Below are 18,342 nucleotides of genomic sequence, written 5' to 3'. Positions count from 1 at the left end.
TGTTGTTCAATGACCTTTCGTTCGGACGGTGGTAGACGATAGGGGCGTCGTCGCATTATAGCGGAACCATCGGTTTCGATGCCGTGTGTAGCCGCCGGAGTTTGGCTCAACACAGGGGAACAGCTATCGAAACAGGCTTTGTGCTTTGCCAAGACCACCATTAAGGCGTCGGACTGCGCGGCTGTTAGGTCAGAGCCAAGAACGGCTGGAGGAGGGAAATAATCATCCAAACTTGAGGTTGGTGCTGGCGATGAGGAAGGGCAAATCGTGACTATATAGATAGGTTGAGCGTCGGCGAGGGTTGCCACAGTCATCCCTTTGGGCAGCATCACAGGATTTGGGGTCGTGTTGCAAGCAGACAGAAGGGCACGTCCACGTGAAAACCGGACGAGACAGGTAGCAATGAGAATTCCGCGAGAAGTACAGCGGGAAGAAGGGGCGACTAGGGCGTCTCCGTCGGTGATCTGACTGGATGTTACGGCTACAACGTCTTCGTCACCAGGACGCAGGACGCAGTCTGCAGCGATGGTCAAGTTCACACATGAAAGTGAAGAGTCCGTAACAGGTGCAAGTGCTGTATCCGTGATATGGACAACTTCCTCTCTACATGAAATGACGGGTGAAGCAGAATGCAGGAAGTTCCAACCCAGTATAAGTTCATGGATAGACGTTGGAAGGATGATAAACTGAATGTGGTGGCGCATGCCGTCGATGAGAGCACGAGCAGTACACTGTCCGTCGGGGTAAATGAATGCTTTATTAGCACCACGCAAAATAGGTCCAAGATAAGGCGTTTTTACTTTCCGGAGCCGGAAACACAGATCACTCCGAAGTACAGAAACGGCGGCACCGGCATCGATGAGAGCTGACGTGGGAACACCTTCGACAGTTACAGAAAGCATGTTGGCCGGGCGAACAGCAGGAATTTGTGAAGACCGATCGGAAGCAGTTTCCTCTCCAAAAACTGCAACAGTTAATTTTTCTGAGTGCTGGTGGACAAGATGGGAGGTGGGGAGAAGTGGTGATGTAGAGCGCCGGTAAGGCGACGGAGAACGACGTCTGGCCGAACGGGAACTATGAGACAGATTGGGAGCAGCTGGAGGAGACGGAGAACGCTGTTGAGGGAACGAGTACGATCCAGGATAGTAGGCGTCTAATCGACGAGTGCGGTCTCTCTCGTGCTTAGCATAGCCTCGTCTTTCATCCTGCTGGCGACGGCGGCAGAAGCGAGATATATGGCTGCGTATACCACAGTAAAAACAAACCGGACGAGGTGGACGCCACTGAAGGTACGATGGTGCAGCAAATGCTCTGGTTCCCATGGAAGCCAAATGGTCATAGGAAACGTCAGTAGGCAAGGAGGTCACGGTAGGGGTGGGTAGCGAAGCAACATCCGCGTAGGTAGGTGTGGGGCGCGCTACTGGAGCAAGCTGCGTCGTGGGTGTCGTCATCGCTGTCAGCTCTTGTTTTACGATCTCGCGCAAGCCGAAGGTGGGGGTTGGGGCGCAGGCAGCAGGTGGACGCCGTAGGTCTTGTAGTTGAAGCTCTTCGCGGATGATGGTGCGGATAAGAGCACGTAGATCTGGAGAATGGGGAACCTGAGGATCGCTGCTGTCATGTGGAAGACGAATAGAGTGCAGCTTGTCTAGGCGTTGACAGTTGAAGTGATGTCTTGGACAGAAGCCGGATTTTGCACGATTAAGGCATTGAACGCGACAGACCCAATGCATATTAAGATGTGGCGAACGCGTTCGGCTCCCGTCATGCTAGGATTCGCACGGCGGCACAGAGCCAAGACGTCCTCTATGTATGATGTGTAAGAATCTTGTGGAAGTTGGCGGCGCGTTCCCAGCTTCTGTTTGGCGACTTCAGCACGGCCATACGAGGAAGCGAAGATTTGCCGCAGCTTGGAGGTAAATGTGGGCGAATCCGCGATGTCGGATTTGTGGTTGAAATACCACGTCTTTGCAACACCGGTCAAGTAGAAGGCGACGTCCCTCAATTTCTGGGTGTCGTTCCATTTATTGCACAAACTCACGCGGTCGTAGTGGTCGATCCAGTCGTCGACGTCATCACCGCGGAGTCCCGCAAAGACAGGGGGATCGCGCTGAGGGCTCGTTACAGTCCAAGAGTGCGCCGCAGGTGGGGCCGTCTGGGTGGTAGGGTTAGAGGTGCCGGAAGGGCCGGGGTTGGAAGTGTCCATTGTTGTAGGGGTAGCTAGGCGCAGGCGGAGACCGGAACGGAGCTCCAGGGAGGACGGGAACGCGAGAGGACGTCGGGGTCTTGACGTACCTCCACCACTTTATAATACCGAGACCGATCAAGTTGCCCAGCGCTGCTTATTCCAAAAGAAGGCAACGCCCCTGATCACATGCGAAGAAGAAGAGTAGGGAAGATGATGATGGCTATGTACAAGTGAAAACGACGAAGTACGTTAATAGTGCTTACAATATATATATATATATATATATATATATATATATATATATATATATATACACACAGTTGGACAAGTAGATAGACGGAACCTAAACGCATGAAGTAGGCAAAGAATCCTAATCACGTCGCAAGATAAGACCTACAGGCAGCTATGGAGTTCATCTCTAATATCCAATTTAGTCCCAAGCAGTGTCCCTTTTACTGATAAACTAGTAAATGTACATTTTATAAAAATGTCGAGAATAATTTATTCTTCACAAAAAGTATATTCAAGAGAGTATCCCGTGTATATATTTTGGTTTTCTCAGCTACTAAATGGAAGCGCCGCAAATTACATTGTTACTGACCGTTATTGACCAGTTTGTTTGCCTTCTAGGCCTTGCTAAGCTTAATTAATGAAGGTAAGTTCTTTCGTTGCATTTATCAAAACTTTCGGGATATCTTTTTGATATCTAAGCTCACCCTTCCTTTACCAAGCAGTATTACAAATTGCGGCGACATAAAAATGTCATGATACAGTTCAATCTAATCTCTAAAGCTTTGGTGTCGCACACTAACGTGTATTCACAGGGACGCAACCACAAATTGCAAGTGATTAAAACACAGGCAAACTAAAAGCCCGTTTTCTCTTGCATTTGTTAATTGCGCATACTTCGACTAATGTTTGCACAACCTAAACTGCCAGTTAAGAAAAAAAAAATATTCCTAACCTAACGCACACAAAACAGCGCTATATTAAGCGCTAAATGCTTTTTGCTCCCGTTGTCGGTGACCTTCAAGTAACCTTAAGCAACAGCCAGAGCTGTCTCCGGGCGCTCAAATGAGAACATCCGGTCAAGGTACACGAAAAAAAGTAGGTGATGCGGGCAACCAGTCAAAACTTAAGAAAATGCGGTCTCTGGCACCCATCCCTATGTACAGGACGGCATTCCGTATGCTATTTACTGACCAGACAAGTCAGAAAATATCAGTTTCGAGACCTTCCTAATGTTTTTTCACTGCAACACTGAAGCTGTAACATCTAGTACTCTGAAATTTTATTTCTCATTTACCATAGGAGGGCGACGCTCAAAACGCAGCTGCAGAGCATCATTCATTTCATTGTCACTTTCGGTGCTAAGACAGGGTTGCCTGTGCTCTTTGGGATGCCAGAGGTCCGTGAGTTTTGCTGCGCGTGTTTTGTGTCGCCCCTAGGAATTGTGAGGGGGTGCCGACTATTCTGGACGTGCAAACGTCGGCTCCCGCTTCTGCAAATGTTTTTGGTCGGAAATTTTGCCCCGTTCTCTGTCAATTTTGTCTCATTCGACGCCTAACGTCGTCAAGAGCATGCCAATACAACATTTTCCATGGTGAGTGGAGTTTTCGTCAGTTTTTCGAGATACTTTTTGCCCGACCACGCCTCGAATGCATTAGGCTTAACGCCGTAGGCCTACATCTCCGGCGGAGCCTCGGCGGGCTAGCTCCCGTGCGGTCTTTTTGCTTCGTTCAAGATGGCCACGCAAGTTAGAGTGGAGGGGGAAGACAATACCCCCGAAGGGTTTCAGTGCCTCGGTCGGATGTCGGCGCTTACCAAGCGTTCATCTTCCCAGAAGTGCCTGCACGAGCACGCATAGCAGCCAACAGACACGCCAAGTGGCAGCAGCAGTGCTGGCTCCCGCACTACCGTGAGCGTGAAGAAACGCCTCGATGTTGCCTCGAGAATGCCTCGCTTGCCGAGGGAGCATTTTAGAGTGATCATCCGGCCTAGGGGATGCCTAAACGTTAAAAATGTCATTCAAGTCAATGTCTCCCAGGCTCTCGAGACGGCAGCAGTTCTCTCTTTCAGGAATGCCACAAAAAATATCACCTGCCCCAGCGCCATGCACAGTATTTTGATGGTCAGCACCCCTCGGAACGCTACGCCAAGGCCTATGCGGGGGTTGAAGCAATCTCCATCTCAGCAAACTATGAACTCAGCTCCTACCTCGCTGCTCCCGACAACACGCACAAAGGAATCATCAGAAACATCGCGCTGGAATTCGATCACGAGCAGCTTAGGAACTTTCATGAACAGCCGAGGAAACCGAAGGCACTCGAAACGTTAAGAATCAAGAATTTCACCATCGTCGTCATGCTCTTTGACGGTCTCAAGGTGCCAAACTACGTCATGTACGGCCTCAGTATGGTCAGATTCACGCTCTACCGAAGACAAATGGAGGTCTGCTAAGCATGTGGCACGCTTAGTCACCGTTCGGACGTCTGTCCGACTCCCGAAAACATGATCTGCAGGGGTTACGGAGTAAGTTCGACGAGCGACAATCATGTCTGTTCACTGTAGGGCGCTTCTCTGCGGGGGGCCTAAAGCCACGGGCGACAAGTCCTGCGCGCAGAGGAATCAACAGCTTTCATCGTGAGACAGAGAAGACAAGGGCGATGCAACTACCACAATGATGTTACACCGATAGGCGCGCTGTCTGAACCGGCCGTTCCACTCCGAGCCCGGAGCGGATTCCGAGAGCCGGGCCGACCAGGGCGCCCTCGAGAGGGTTCTCCAGGGACCGGCTGCCGTGGGCTGCATCAAATAGCCGTGCTCACTTCAAGGGCCACTCTCGCTCCAGAGGCCGTTCCCGCTCCGGGGGCTCAGCGGTTCACATCCCGGAGCCTGCTGCTATGTAGACTGGGTGGGGCAATCGAGTCAAGGGATCACCGAAAAATGTAACGGGGGTACGCCGCCAGAGCAAAACAAGGCACGAATCGTACAGTTGGAAAGGGAAAGTTGAAGGGCGATATACAAGAATGCTGGGCAGAGATGGCAGAATTTTGGTCGGCTAGTAATCACGAGGCTTCGCAGCCTCCGCCGCCCCCACAACCCGCCAGGGTGGAAACACCTATAGAGGTTCCCTTCGAGGCACCCTCCGAGGCACGTAAGGCCAAAAAGAGGGCCCTAGCGAAGTCCGTTCGTGACGCGGACTCGCAAAATTTCCCACTATAATGAGGGTTATGCTCAAGTTGCTCAGCGAAGCGGTCATAATTTTTAACGCTAAGTTTGACATCTTTGACGGAAAGTTCAAGGCGCTGGAAGCCAGAGTCAGCACATTGGAGGAAAAGACGCTGAAGCATGTCGACTTGCGACCAACCACTTTCTCCTGCCGGAATCCCGGCACCTTCTGGTATCCAAAACGTCCGAGTGGTTACACCTCGTAGCAATTTACAGGATAGGCTAACTGGCAGATATACTCATGGAGACTCACCTTAAGGCAGTTGGAATCTGGCAGTGGAATTGCGGGGGTTTCCAGCGCAAGAGGTCTGTCCTCGAGCAGCACATCAGATCCCATCCGGAAAAGCCACAAGTCAATAAACTTCAGGAAGGCCTTTCGATGCGGTCACTTATTGGGTTACAAATCGCACGTCGTTTACGGTGAAGGAAAGAGGCTATCTGTACGCTCTTCTCCGAGGAATGCACTTCCGTTGCACGTGATCTTTTTTACACTCAAGCAACCTTGAGCACTCCCTTGTTGAAATCATTCCGACTGGTCAGCTTAAATGCAGCATCTTTATACTCCATATCAACAGTTCAACCAAGACTCTAAAACAGAGGTTCCCACCACTGTATAACATGGCAGCTGGTAAGGATGGTGTTTCTCCGCTCATCATTGCCGGCGACTTCAACGCCCCGCACCGGGGGTGGGGTTGCTCGCGAACGGTGCGCAAAGGAGACAACCTGTGAGAGACGGCGGCTAATCACGAGCTCACGCTCGTCACGGACCCGGCGTTCGCAACCACGATCGGCAACTCATGTCCGAGTGACGCCACGCTGGGTTTGACCTTCCTTAAGAAAGTTGTGCTTTAGCACAACCTGAACGAGGATTTAAGCAGTGATCACAACATAATTGCCACTCGCATCATCGTGAAGAGCAAAGCCGCTTAGAGAATTCACGATCATGGACTGGGATCAATTTTGCATTAGAAAGGGGGGGCGCTGATACAGGACTCGTCTATCGACCTGGAGCGCTGTGCGATGCAGCTCAAAGAAGACGTCAAAACGGCGACAAATAAGGTCCAGATGGACCTACATACTGATAAACTGTTTAGCCGCCTCACACACCTTCCAAACGTCAAAATGACGCTTCTCGACAGGTGGAACGGGTAGCGACTCAATCGCAGGCTTCGTGAGAAGTTTGCGCAGCTCAACCGAACCATAGAATACCTCTGTCAACCCCTCACCAGGCAGCAATGGGACGAGGTGTGCTACTCGGTTGACAGCCAAATGCGAGTCGGTGGCAAGAAAAATCAACTGGAGCAGCTGCTTAACGAGTCCAACTCCAAATTCAGAGTCAGGCCATTAGCAGTGTACGCCACGATGCCAGGAAGCCCGAGAGGGAAGACGCCATCACAGACGCGCTGACAAGTACCTGCCCATCAGTATCACAACCCCAGCGGATTACCCGTCCGATAAGGGGCCCCCATGCCTGGAGCATGGTGAACCTTTCAACGCCAACGAGGCCAAGGAAGTTCTCCAGAACCTCAACCGTTAATCAACCTTGGACACCGATGGCAGATCCAACAGGGAGCTTCGAAACCTGGAAGGTGGCCCCATGGAATCCCTACCTAAAGAAATGAACTGCATCTGGTAGCAGGGCTCCGTCCCGTAGTCCTGGAAGACGCGTCGGTCATGCTGAACCCCAAACCGGGTCGGCCTCCGGAGTTCGACAACCTCAGACCCATCTCCTCACGTCGTGTGTGAACAAGGTGGCTGATCTTGTTATACACACCGCATCTCAAGGCACATCAAGGGGAACAGTCTCTTCCCGTACAACATGATCGGTTTCCGCTGGTCCCTGTCGTTGCAAGACGGGATGGAGCTACTCAAGCATCAATTTATAAACAATAACACGCGAGATGTAAGGGTCATCCTAGGACTCAATTTGGAAAAAGCCTTAGACAACATGACCCACTCGCGCATCCTGGACTCCATTCAGGAGCTCGGGCTGGGCGAGACGTTTCAAAATTTTGTCAGTTCGTTTCTACGGTCCAGGAAAGCCATGCTTAAGACTGGCGATCTCAAGTCCGACCCCTCGGATCTGCGCGCGAAAGCTACGCCGCAATGTGCGGCAATCTCCTCGTTTTTATTCAACATTGCCACGCGCACGATGTGTGAATTACTCTCCAGAGTCGAAGGCACCAGCCACACCCTCTACGCCAACGACATCAGCATCTGGTGTGCCCGCGGCAGCGAGAGCGAAGTTGAAACTGCACGTCGGGAAGCCTTGACCAAATTGAACATTTTCTCATGAACACGGGCCTTAAGTGCTCTTCGAAAAAGATGCAGTTTAATTTATACAGGCCCGTCATGAGGGGGCCCAAACCCAAGGGCTGGGTGCCGCTGTCAGAAGTTGGCATAAAGCTCCCCGCGGGTAACGGTAATCCCACTCTCCACGTGGACGTCCTTAGAGTTCTCGGCATGTTGATAAAGGCGAACGACTGTAACAGTCCAACGATCGGTAAAATCACCACGAAGACGGAGAACATGATCAGAATAATCAGCAGACCCCAGCAGGCGGGGAGGTTTCAGAGAAAACAAGCTACAGGGGCTCTTTCACGCCTTCCTCATGAGCCACATCCGGTGTGGCCATGTACTGCTGGCACGGCTACGAGAAGAAGCTGGGCACACTAGTTGAAAAGAGCATAAAGAGGGTGCTGGGCATTCCCATGCAAGCCAGCATCGAGCGACTCATGCAGCTATGCGTTCAGAACACCATGGAAGAGGCCACCGATGCACAGGAATCCGCCAACGTAGCTCGCCTGTCATCTACGCCGGTCGGAAGGAAGATATTGGCCGCACTTTTGTTGCGGTGTGGCGACACCAGCTCTCTGGCACAAAAAGTACCATAATTCATGCCTCAAACACGTTAGGGACGAATCTCGCTCGGTTTGCTTCCTAGGTGCCAGCCAGTATAGCCTCTATACCCGGTTCGCTTTCGTTGTCATCGAACACTACGGTTCGATCCTCACTTCCGCATCTTTGGAAGATTTGACTTCTCGAGGAGTGAGCAGGCGGGCATAGTTCTTGCTCTCCCGGCCGATAATAGTCGCAATTATACACAGACACTAGATCAGCAGTTAGGGCCTTTGCTTCCGGTACTATTTCCGTCAAAGCCTCCAGAATTATGGGCAATGAGATTATCTTCCCACACACCATTACTTGGTTTCAGGCACATCTCTATTCTAAGCTAGATTCCCCCACGAACCTTAATGATGTGGCTCACTCTCGAACGCGCGCTCTAATCCTCCGCGCCGGAGTGGACGTAGGCCTGCACAATGGGTACGGGGAAATTAAAAACATTTTATTCACCTTTAACAAGGTCACCGAACACTATCAAATGGACCGGCGGGTGGTTCCACCCTCGCACGTTAAACTTTCAAGGTCTCAGGCAATCACACTCAGAAAGTTGCAGACTAGGTCATATCCTAGTTTAGCTTCCTTCAGCATCATTGTTCCAGTCGCCTTCGAGTTTGCCTGCGCAGACTGCGGGTTAATTAGCAGCTTAGATCGCGTGTTCTGGCGGTGCCCCTCGTTACGAGCGCCAATCAAACCCGCAAGGAGAAGTGGCGCTCTGACATCAAGAGTTTGAATTGCTCGCACAACTCCGGGCTGTCTAGCGAGCTGACGATGCGGCGGTGAGGTTAGACCTCCTGGTCACCACATGAGAGTGCCCCGCGGTGCTGCTCTAAGGGAGGCACTTCTCAAGACGGTAATAAGGTTTTTTGTCGGTCTGTCTAGTGAGCGGCCATGCTGGGCGGTGCCTCCTTCAGGTGTTTTACTTCTTGTTACTTGGCAGTGCGCTATGTCTCCCTGCTTTCTATCGCGACATGTCGTGCCGCCTTCAGCCGGTTTTCTTCTTCTAGCTGGGCACCGTCCATATGGACCAGTGCACAGTTGGCATGGTGCGGTGTCTTGTGGTGGGGTGTGCCCTTGCGTACATGCACTACACCTATTTTAAGATTGTGGCTAGTATGATGTCAAATCAATCTTCTTTGCCGGTTGCCATTTCATGGTTACATCAGCTCTCAATTACAGGAGAGGAGGGGAGGAGGAATAAACTTTTATTGCTGAACCAGCACTTTATGGTGGCCGGGCCTACGCCTCCCACGAAGGGACGTCGAGGGCTTGCCTCGCCGCCGCCTCGCGGGCGTGCTGGGTCGCCCAGGTTTGGTCGTCGAGGGTGGAGCTCCGCAGAGCCTCATGCAACCTCGACGAGAGAGTCGTGGTGTTAGTCTGTGCGTACTGTGCTGGGCACTCCCATAGCATATGCGAAAGCGTAGCCGGGTGAATTCCACAGCACCGGCAGTTGGGGGTAGTGTAGACGTCCGGAAATATAAGGTGGAGGCGGGCGGGTGAAGGGTACGTGTTTGTTTGTAGTAGACGCAGGGTGGTAGCCTGCGCCCGGCTGAACTTTGGGTGAGGCGGGGGGAAGATTCGGCGACTCAGGTAAAAGGCCTTAACAAGATCGTTATAAGTTGTCAGACTGTCCCTGGTGTCCAACTCATCTCCAGTGACTCCGGCGCGGTTGGCTAGGCCTCGCGCAATGGAGTGGGTGACCTCGTTGAGATTGGGGAGGTGTGGGTGGACAGGGCCCGCATGGGCCGGGATCCATGTTAGGGAGATGATGCTGTCTTCAGAATGTGGTGCCTGGCAGAGGATGCGAAGAGCTTGGGGACAAATACGCCCTTTGCTGAAGTTAATAACGGCTGAGCGAGAGTCACACACTATGGTGTGACAGGTGGGATCTAAAGTGGCCAGGGCGATGGCCACTTCTTCAGCCGTCTCTGCAGTGGGGGTAGTGACGCTGCAGGCATGGTGTAGGGCTCCATCACGTGTGGCAACGGCCACAAATCGTGTGCCATGGGAGTATCGGGCTGCATCAACAAATGTGACGCCAGGTACGTTGGCAAGGGCTTTTATGATAGCTCCGGCCCGAGCTTGGCGCCGGGCCCTGTTATATTCAGGGTGCATATTCCTAGGGATAGGGTCTATGTAGATCCAGCTACGGATGTCGGTCGGGATCGGTTGTTTGGGGCCCTGTTGCTGATGGTAGGTGAAGCCAAGCGTGGACAGAATAAAGCGCCCCGTTTCAGTATGGGTGAGCCGTTCAAGCTGAGAGCGTTGTTGGGCTTCAATGAGTTCGGAAAGGTTGTTGTGAACTCCCAGTTGGTTGAAGAGTTCAGTGCTGGTGCAATGTGGGAGACCAAGTGCTTGCTTGTAGACCCCTCGTATGAGGGTGTCGAGCTTGTTCTGCTCAGCCCGATACCAGTTGAGGTAAGCAGCAACGTAGGTGATGTGGCATATGACAAAGGATTGGACGAGTCGGAGAAGGCTTTCTTCTTTGAGTCCTCCTCGACGGTTAGATATACGTTTAAGAAGTCGTAGGGTGTTTTGAGATTGGGCACAGATCTTGTTGAGAGCCAAGGCGTTGGAGCCGTTGGTAGAGATGGTGAGACCAAGAACCCGGATACTAGGGACGTTTGGGATAGGACTGCCATCTTGAAGGCGTAGGGTGATGGCGTCACAGGGTCGGTGATCAGATTGGTGTTTGGGAGGGCGACCCCGCTGAATGGGCTTGTATAGCAGAAGCTCCGATTTAGCCGGCGAACAGCGCAGTCCAGTCCCTTGGAGATAGGCTTCAACCGTGTCAATCGCCGTTTGGAGGGCCGATTCCACTTGACCATCACTGCCTCGGTACGACCAGATGGTGATGTCGTCGGCGTAGATGGTATGGTTGATATTGTCGACTTGCTGTAGCTGCTTGGCAAGGCCAATCATGACTAAGTTAAAGAGCATGGGAGAGATAACGGAACCTTGCGGGGTGCCTTTGCTGCCAAGGGGAAGCTGGTCTGATCGTAAATCCCCGGCCGAGAGGGTAGCCGTGCGATTGGAGAGAAAGTCACGGATGTAATTGTAGGCTCGCTCTCCCAGCTGGAGGTTGGAGACCTGATCAAGGATAGCTGCATGGGAAATGTTATCAAAGGCTTGAGTGAGGTCGAGTCCGAGAATGGCTTTCATGTTACGAGAACGATCGTTGAGCACTTGATGTTTGAGCTGCAACATAGCGTCTTGAGTAGAAAGGTGAGGGCGAAATCCAATGATGGTGTGGGGATAGAGAGAGTTGTCCTCGAGGTGACTGTTGATGCGTGCTAAGAAGGCGTGTTCCATCACCTTGCCTACGCATGAAGTGAGGGAGATGGGCCTTAAGTTATTGAGGCTAGATGGTTTGCCAGGCTTTGGGATTAAGATAACGTTGGCAGTCTTCCAGGCGGCTGGAAGGGCACCACTGCGCCAGCAATCGTTGATGTAGTCAGTCAGATGGGACACGGACTCGTCATCGAGATTGCGAAGGCTTTTGTTAGTGACCCCGTCTGGCCCTGGAGCAGAACGACCGTTAAGCTTGCGTAGAGCGGCGTGTATTTCAGATACGCTGAAATCGGCGTCTAGTGTTGGGTTGGGTCTACCGATGTAATTGCTGTGTGGACTGACTTGTCCCCTGGAGATATATCTGGTGCAGAGGTAGTCAAGCACCTGTTGTGGACCTTGCTTAAGGGTCTCCGTATAAAGGAGCTTCTGCAGCCGATCCTGTTGGGTGGTGCGGGTGGTGGTATTATCAAGCAGATGTTTGAGGAGTTGCCACGAGGAAGGGCGATGAAGTTGTCCATCCACCGTGTTACACAGCTCAGTCCATTGTTGCCGGCTGAGGATTTGACAATGCTCCTCGATGGCTGTGTTCAGTTTCGAGATCTTGCTTCTGAGGCGACGGTTTAGGCGCTGCCCCTTCCATCGAGCTAGGATGGAGGCTTTAGCCTCCAGAAGATGGGCGAGGCGGCTATCCATGCGTTCAACTGAGGCTTCTGTAGTTACCACCCGAGTGGCCGTTTGAACATCAGTGCGTAGAGCTTGCATCCAGGTGTTAATGTCGGTAATGCCTTCTGCTGAGGTAGAACCTATGCGTATTTTTCGAAAAACATCCCAGTCGGTAATGGTGAATTCTTTAGTGGGGGCAGGGGCGGCAGCGAGTTGGGGAAAAGAGAGAGCAAGGATATAATGGTCGCTGCCCAGGTCTTGCTGGGTATTGGTCCAGTGTGCATTGGTGATATGTTTGATGAAGGTGAGGTCGGGGGTAGAGTCCCGGGTAGTGGAAGTACCGAGGCGTGTAGGAAAGGAGGGATCCGTGATGAGCGTAAGGCCTAAGTCGTGGTAATCTTGCCAGAGGTTGCGAGCTGCAGCTTCCGTGCGAACGTAGCCCCAGCCTGTATGGGCGAGGTTGAAATCACCGCCGATGAGTAGGGGGTGCGCTCCAGCTACGTGAAGAGCCTTCTTAAAGAGGGTGAGGAAGCGACACCTTGCTTTATCCTTGGGGCTATTGTATATGTTCAGAAGGAAGATGCATTCTTTCCGTTTACGATTGGGAATTAATTCGAGGAATAGATGTTCGATGTGAGGACTATTGAGATCATGTTCAATAACAGGAATACGACGCCGTACTAGGGTGGAGACCCGGCGAAGAGGGTGGGTGGTATGGAAGGTTTGATAACCGGGGAGCGTGGTCGGGGCGTTGTTGGTTTCTTGAAGTAGGATAGCATCCGGGCGGCGGGTATGTTGGCGTAGGTATTGATTGAGCACTGGTTGTTTTTGATGAAAGCCTCGGCAGTTCCACTGCCAAATGAGGGCGTCTTGATTAGTGTGAGCCATGGTGGGAGATGGTGGATGTCGCCATCGGCGTACCGGAAGGGTCGCAGACGGGGGCGGCATGGCTAGGAGGCGTGAGAATATGAGTTTCCAGGTTGGTCACGCGTTGGACAATACCAATGAAGGCTTGCTGGATGGAGTCCAGAGCATGTTGGAAAGTGCTAATAGTTGTTTGAAGTGAGATGAGCATGTCTTTAACTTCAGAGCGGACCTGTCCCGTGGCTCCATCTTGCAGGGCTCTCTTCTTGGGGGCGGGAGTCGAGGGGGCCTCCTGACTAGCGGCAGGGACGTTCTGTGCGATAGGTGTAGGGGCTGGTGTTTGGGACTGTTTGAGGTCTCTAACCTCCTGCGAGAGTTTAGTTAGGAGATCACGTAGGATGGCGTTCTCGCGCTTAAGCTGAGCTATTTCTGGGTTTTCTGGTGAAAGAGGAGGGTAGGTGACTTGTGTGTTGTCGATCTTACGACCCTCTCGCGAGGTGCCCATGAGAGCGTCTGCGAAGCTCACCTTGCTGTTGTTGGTAGATGTGATGCGTGAAGCCGATGCAGACCGGGATCTTGAGCGTTGTTGCCTGGATCGAGATGGAGTTCTGGAGCGGGAACGGCTCCCCCTTGACGGTGTGCGGGAGCGTGGCCTGGTTCTGGTGCTGAGGGTGGAGGGGCCGGCTTGTTTATAGGTGGCTTGGCTGGTTGTTCGTCGTTCTCCGATACGCTTGCGGATGACGTACGGGGTTTTATATCGAGCGGCACAGCTTTTGTCCGCGGTGAGATGGGGACCACCACAGAGCGAGCACTTAGGGTTACAGTTATGGTCGGCGGGGGGGTTGCGGACACCGCAGCCCCGGCATATCTTGTTATTTGGGTAGGGACAAACGTCCATACGGTGTCCGAGGCGGCCACACTGGTAACAAATGTCAATTTGCTTCCGATATAGCGAACATGGGAGTAACGTGGAACCGTAGCAGACCTGATAAGGCACATCCAGTCCGTCAAAAGCGACGATCACTGTTGTAGTTGAAGCGATGCGCTTGGCTGCCAAGGCTGTCGGGTTTCGGGCAGTGACAATTTTGTTGTGGATCTGCTGGGGAGTCTCCGTGAGTGGGATCCCACGGATGACCCCCTTCGTCGTGTGCTCAGCTGCGGTTTCGTATGCATTGACCTCGTGGTTGACGCCGTTCACATGGATAGAGCGGATGCGAGCGTACCGGTCTGCATGGTCCGGGCGAGGTGTACTGACGACAACGATGTTTTGTTGCGTATTCGGGCAGACAGTGTCTTCTGAGCTTTCTTCGTCCGTGAGGTTCGCTGCTCGGAGAATTGCGGTGGTTACCACGGGACTGCCGATCTTGGCTATATGAAGGGCGCCCTTGGGGCGGATGACAATCTTGATGTCCTCCGTCGGAAGCGGCGGCATGCGGCCCGCCTTCAAAACTTGAGCTTTAATGGGCTGCCTCGCCCGAGAGCGGGGCCGGCTACTTGGGGCTTGAGATGATCCATTGGCCTGGGTCAAGTTGTCGGTGCCGCGTTTTGAGCGGCGGGATCGTGCAGTGACCCAGCCAGACTGGGCGGTCACTTCATCTGGCGAAATATCCTGGCCGGCGACCTGGATCGCCATAGCGAAGACAGAGGTGCGGGATCACTCTGGTAGGAGTTGTAAACGCCGCGCGCCGAGGCGCGACACGCCGCCGAGACCCAATCGGTGCAGTCGGAGGCTGAACGACCGGCCAGCTAGGCTTAGCGCGGCGGCGACGTGGCGGGTGGAGAAAAGGTGCGGTTCCCAGGAAAATGGAATGTCCCACCTGAAAGCGAGGTGTCCACAGAGTACGGAGAACTTCAAGAATTGTTTGGTGAAAACTTTAGGTCGCTAAGCACAGAGAAATCCGCGATAACATTTGAGAAAGCCGGAGCCGACATGAAAACATCCGCACTCCTCGGCCTCTTCTACAGGAGAGCCAGCAATTCTTTTTTAGAACTATATAGCGATTATATTTTTTTTTTTTGAAGAAGAACATGTTGTGGAGCAGCTGTGCTGTTTCGCTGGTGTATTTACAGTTTTTGTGATTTATGTGCCTTAAGCTGCCTCTCCTCTTGCAAGCTGAACTTCTGAGCGTTAGACTTCATTCCAGCACTGGGTGTGATGCCCCCGGACCGCACCCTATCAAGCTTCCTGAGATTCAGCCCGGTATTATGCCAATCCAACAAGTGCAGATACAATCCGCGGCAGCCAGCCTCGAGATACTCTCTGGCGCTGGATTGCAGCCGGGAAATGTCAGAGCATACCACTGTACTCTACGCTAGCTTCTAGCTTCCGCATTTCTAGCTTCCGCCTGGCCAAGGTCCTACCACTCAGACCATCTTCTGCTTCGGCGTCAGACTACCCCAAGGTCAGTATGATTTTCTGATATGCAAGAAACCTCTGCTATTGTTACCTACTGGGACGCTGCCACGAATTTTTCCGATGGCTCCGAAAAGCACACCGAAAAAGTGCCCCCAAACGTTGTCGCGGATCGAAAAGGTCGATATTGACAGTGAGTGAACTCCCTGCCAGTGGAAATCACACCTGGAAATCACACGACAAAACCACGAAAAAACATACTCATTGCTATGTGCGCTTCTCGGCGCTGCTCGCCAGCTTCGTCGCCCCAGTGTCTTGTGTAGTGGCCGAAGGTATCCTGACACTTATTGTCTTGCTCCTGTTCGGACAAAATGGCGCTATGGGCACAAACATCGGGCCCGAAAAACATTCGAAACAAGGCCGTCACATTTCACTGAAACACCTGCGGCCTCCGCTGCCCTCTTTCTGTCTTCAGAGAATTTGTGCACAAGCTCCAATTTCCGGTGATTGCTGTCTCAAAGTCCCATGTGCACACCAACATGCCCCTTTCTGGACATACCATCACACTTCCGCCCACAAGAATGGATACCAGCAGGGTTTTCTTGGCTGTTCGCAATGATTAGACTTTCTTTTCTCTGGCCATACAAGCGGATGTATTCAGCAAATATGCTGTTGTGACAGCGAAATGGGACACTTTAACATTACGGTATTGCGGCGTACACAACCCCGGGCTACATTTTGATGTCGATAGGCCGTAGGATATATTAGATGGAACACCTCGACCGCACATACTAGCTGCGGACTTTACGCGCATCACCCACCCTGGGGCGGTAGCAGGCACGTATCCAGAAAGTACCCCCCCTCCCCACCTCATGTCAACACTCCTCACACACATTGCTTAAGCGCCGCCAAATTAATGTTGAGACTTCACAGTTATTTGACGGTCAACATTTTGCTGCCTTTTTCACTCCTTTGGATGCCGGTAGTTATCGGCATCTCCTGGGGTGTGGAGGCCAGTTTTCTCATAGATTCGGTGCTCGCGCGATTAACTCGAGATGCGTTCAGTTGTCACCACCTATTCAACGGTGACGGGCATTGCTGTTGCTTCGTTAGTTCAACCTCCTTTATTTCGATTGATCCAGGAACCGGGAACGGGATTTATTTCGTAGTCAGATGGTCTGTATGCACGAAAAACGAGTTGGGGCCGGACAAAATGCCAGTTTCATTTCGCTTGTCTTTTTGCTTAATTATTTCCTCTAGTGACGACTCGCCGCGACGGTGGCTGATCCTCGGAACCATATACCCGTGATATGGATTAGATGAGGTGGAAAGTAAAATAATGCGAAACTGCGTCCAGCATCAAACCCCGCAATAACCCGTTAAGATGAAGCTTTAGCTCGGGCCCAACTCCGACACGGCCTATTCAAATGCATGTAAAACGCAAAAACGCAATTTTGAGGTAACCCCTCGACCGAATTTAACGACATTTGTTGCATTTGAGAGAGAAAGTGAAACTTTAGTGACTTTTCGAAGCGGAATTCCGATTTGTGGGCTGAATTTTGTGAAAGTGATTCCCGAAAATTCCATAGCTCGAAAAAAAAGTACACGCACGAAGTTTATGAAATAATATCTCTCCATAAAGAAAGAGATACGGCGGTAGTGTACGTGGCGTCCATTGGATCATTCAAAGCGGGCAAATTTGATACGTCAATTATATCATACGGCAATTGGTTGCGTTGTGTACAAGGGTTCAGCAAAAGCTGTATTTCCATATTACTGAATTTTTCAGATTCATGTTGCCTCCTTTAGATGTAACATCAGATGCAATTCATAAAATTGTGATAATATTTTTCCTTGCTGACTTAGAGATTTCTCAACTTGATAGTTTCGTTTTCTAAATCAATACTAAGTTTGTTATCTTTTGAATATTTTACACTATTTGTTGCAACTGTTGTTTATATTTTTACTTATACACTCTACAACAGGTCCCACTACAATCTTTGACCTCGGGACCTCCTCCTGCATATTATTGCTTTGTACTATGCCTTGTCTATTAATAACAAAAGCTCATTCATTCATTCTGAAAATGTTTACTTTTTTCCCAATTTTAATAAAATATTGATGATCTAAATAAAAAATTAGAAACCAGCCGTCACAAGATTTTAGGTTTCTCTTTTAAATGCAACAAACCTTGTCAAATTTGATGCGTGGTTGCTGAGGAAAACGAATTCTCCTTATACAAGTGTTTAGATAGGAGCACCTGAGCTAAAGCTTCTCCTTAAACCCATAAGCAATATGACTGTCACCCGTTACCTCGTCTGGTTTTTCCCTAGTTGTACAGCACTTTTCGTGCAAAATTGGCAACTGGAAACAAGAGTCGCAAGGAGCTGAGAAATTGAGTGACCTACAAAGGGTGAGAGCCAAGGTAACAGCCTGACAGGAAGAAAAAGCAAATATAAACAAACTTAACCGCTGTTTATGAAAATCTTTATGGATCAACAGCTTTTTATTTTAAAAGGAAGTAGAGAAAACGCCACCGGAGGAGAACAATTCCATGTGCTTTGAATGACGCTTCTGTAGCCGCCTCATGTAGCCACCTCCCTACTTTGCTTATGTATAGGCGTTTTCTAACTTTCCACGCTGGGCGCAGTAAACGTCTAGAACCGCAGGGTCCTGCGCTCTACATGGTTGTACGGGACTGGCGGCCACGCATCGTTACGAAACTTTCCTAATAACAACACGAGTCGGTTGTGGCACTTCACTTTTTAGAGCAGTAAGCGAGGGATACAAAAGAACTGTGATTGTTCCGCAAATGTATATTCCTCAGTAATGCTTCCGGACCTCATTCGAAAAC

General features: G+C 51.3%; 1 protein-coding gene across 1 annotated transcript in view; it reads left to right on the top strand.

Moving 5' to 3' along the window:
• LOC135915621 (uncharacterized) overlaps positions 1-18,342 on the top strand; it is a 58,012-nt gene that overhangs the window by 12,786 nt on the left and 26,884 nt on the right. Inside the window, exon 3 of the mRNA XM_065448731.2 lies at positions 2,816-2,840. Coding sequence (XP_065304803.2) covers positions 2,816-2,840 — 25 coding nt within the window. The remainder of the gene's footprint in view (positions 1-2,815; positions 2,841-18,342) is intronic.

This window comes from Dermacentor albipictus, chromosome 3 (assembly GCF_038994185.2).
Source record: "Dermacentor albipictus isolate Rhodes 1998 colony chromosome 3, USDA_Dalb.pri_finalv2, whole genome shotgun sequence".
Lineage (NCBI taxonomy): Eukaryota > Metazoa > Arthropoda > Arachnida > Ixodida > Ixodidae > Dermacentor > Dermacentor albipictus.
Note: the sequence above shows the minus strand (reverse complement) of the source record. Positions and strands in the feature narration are given on the sequence as shown.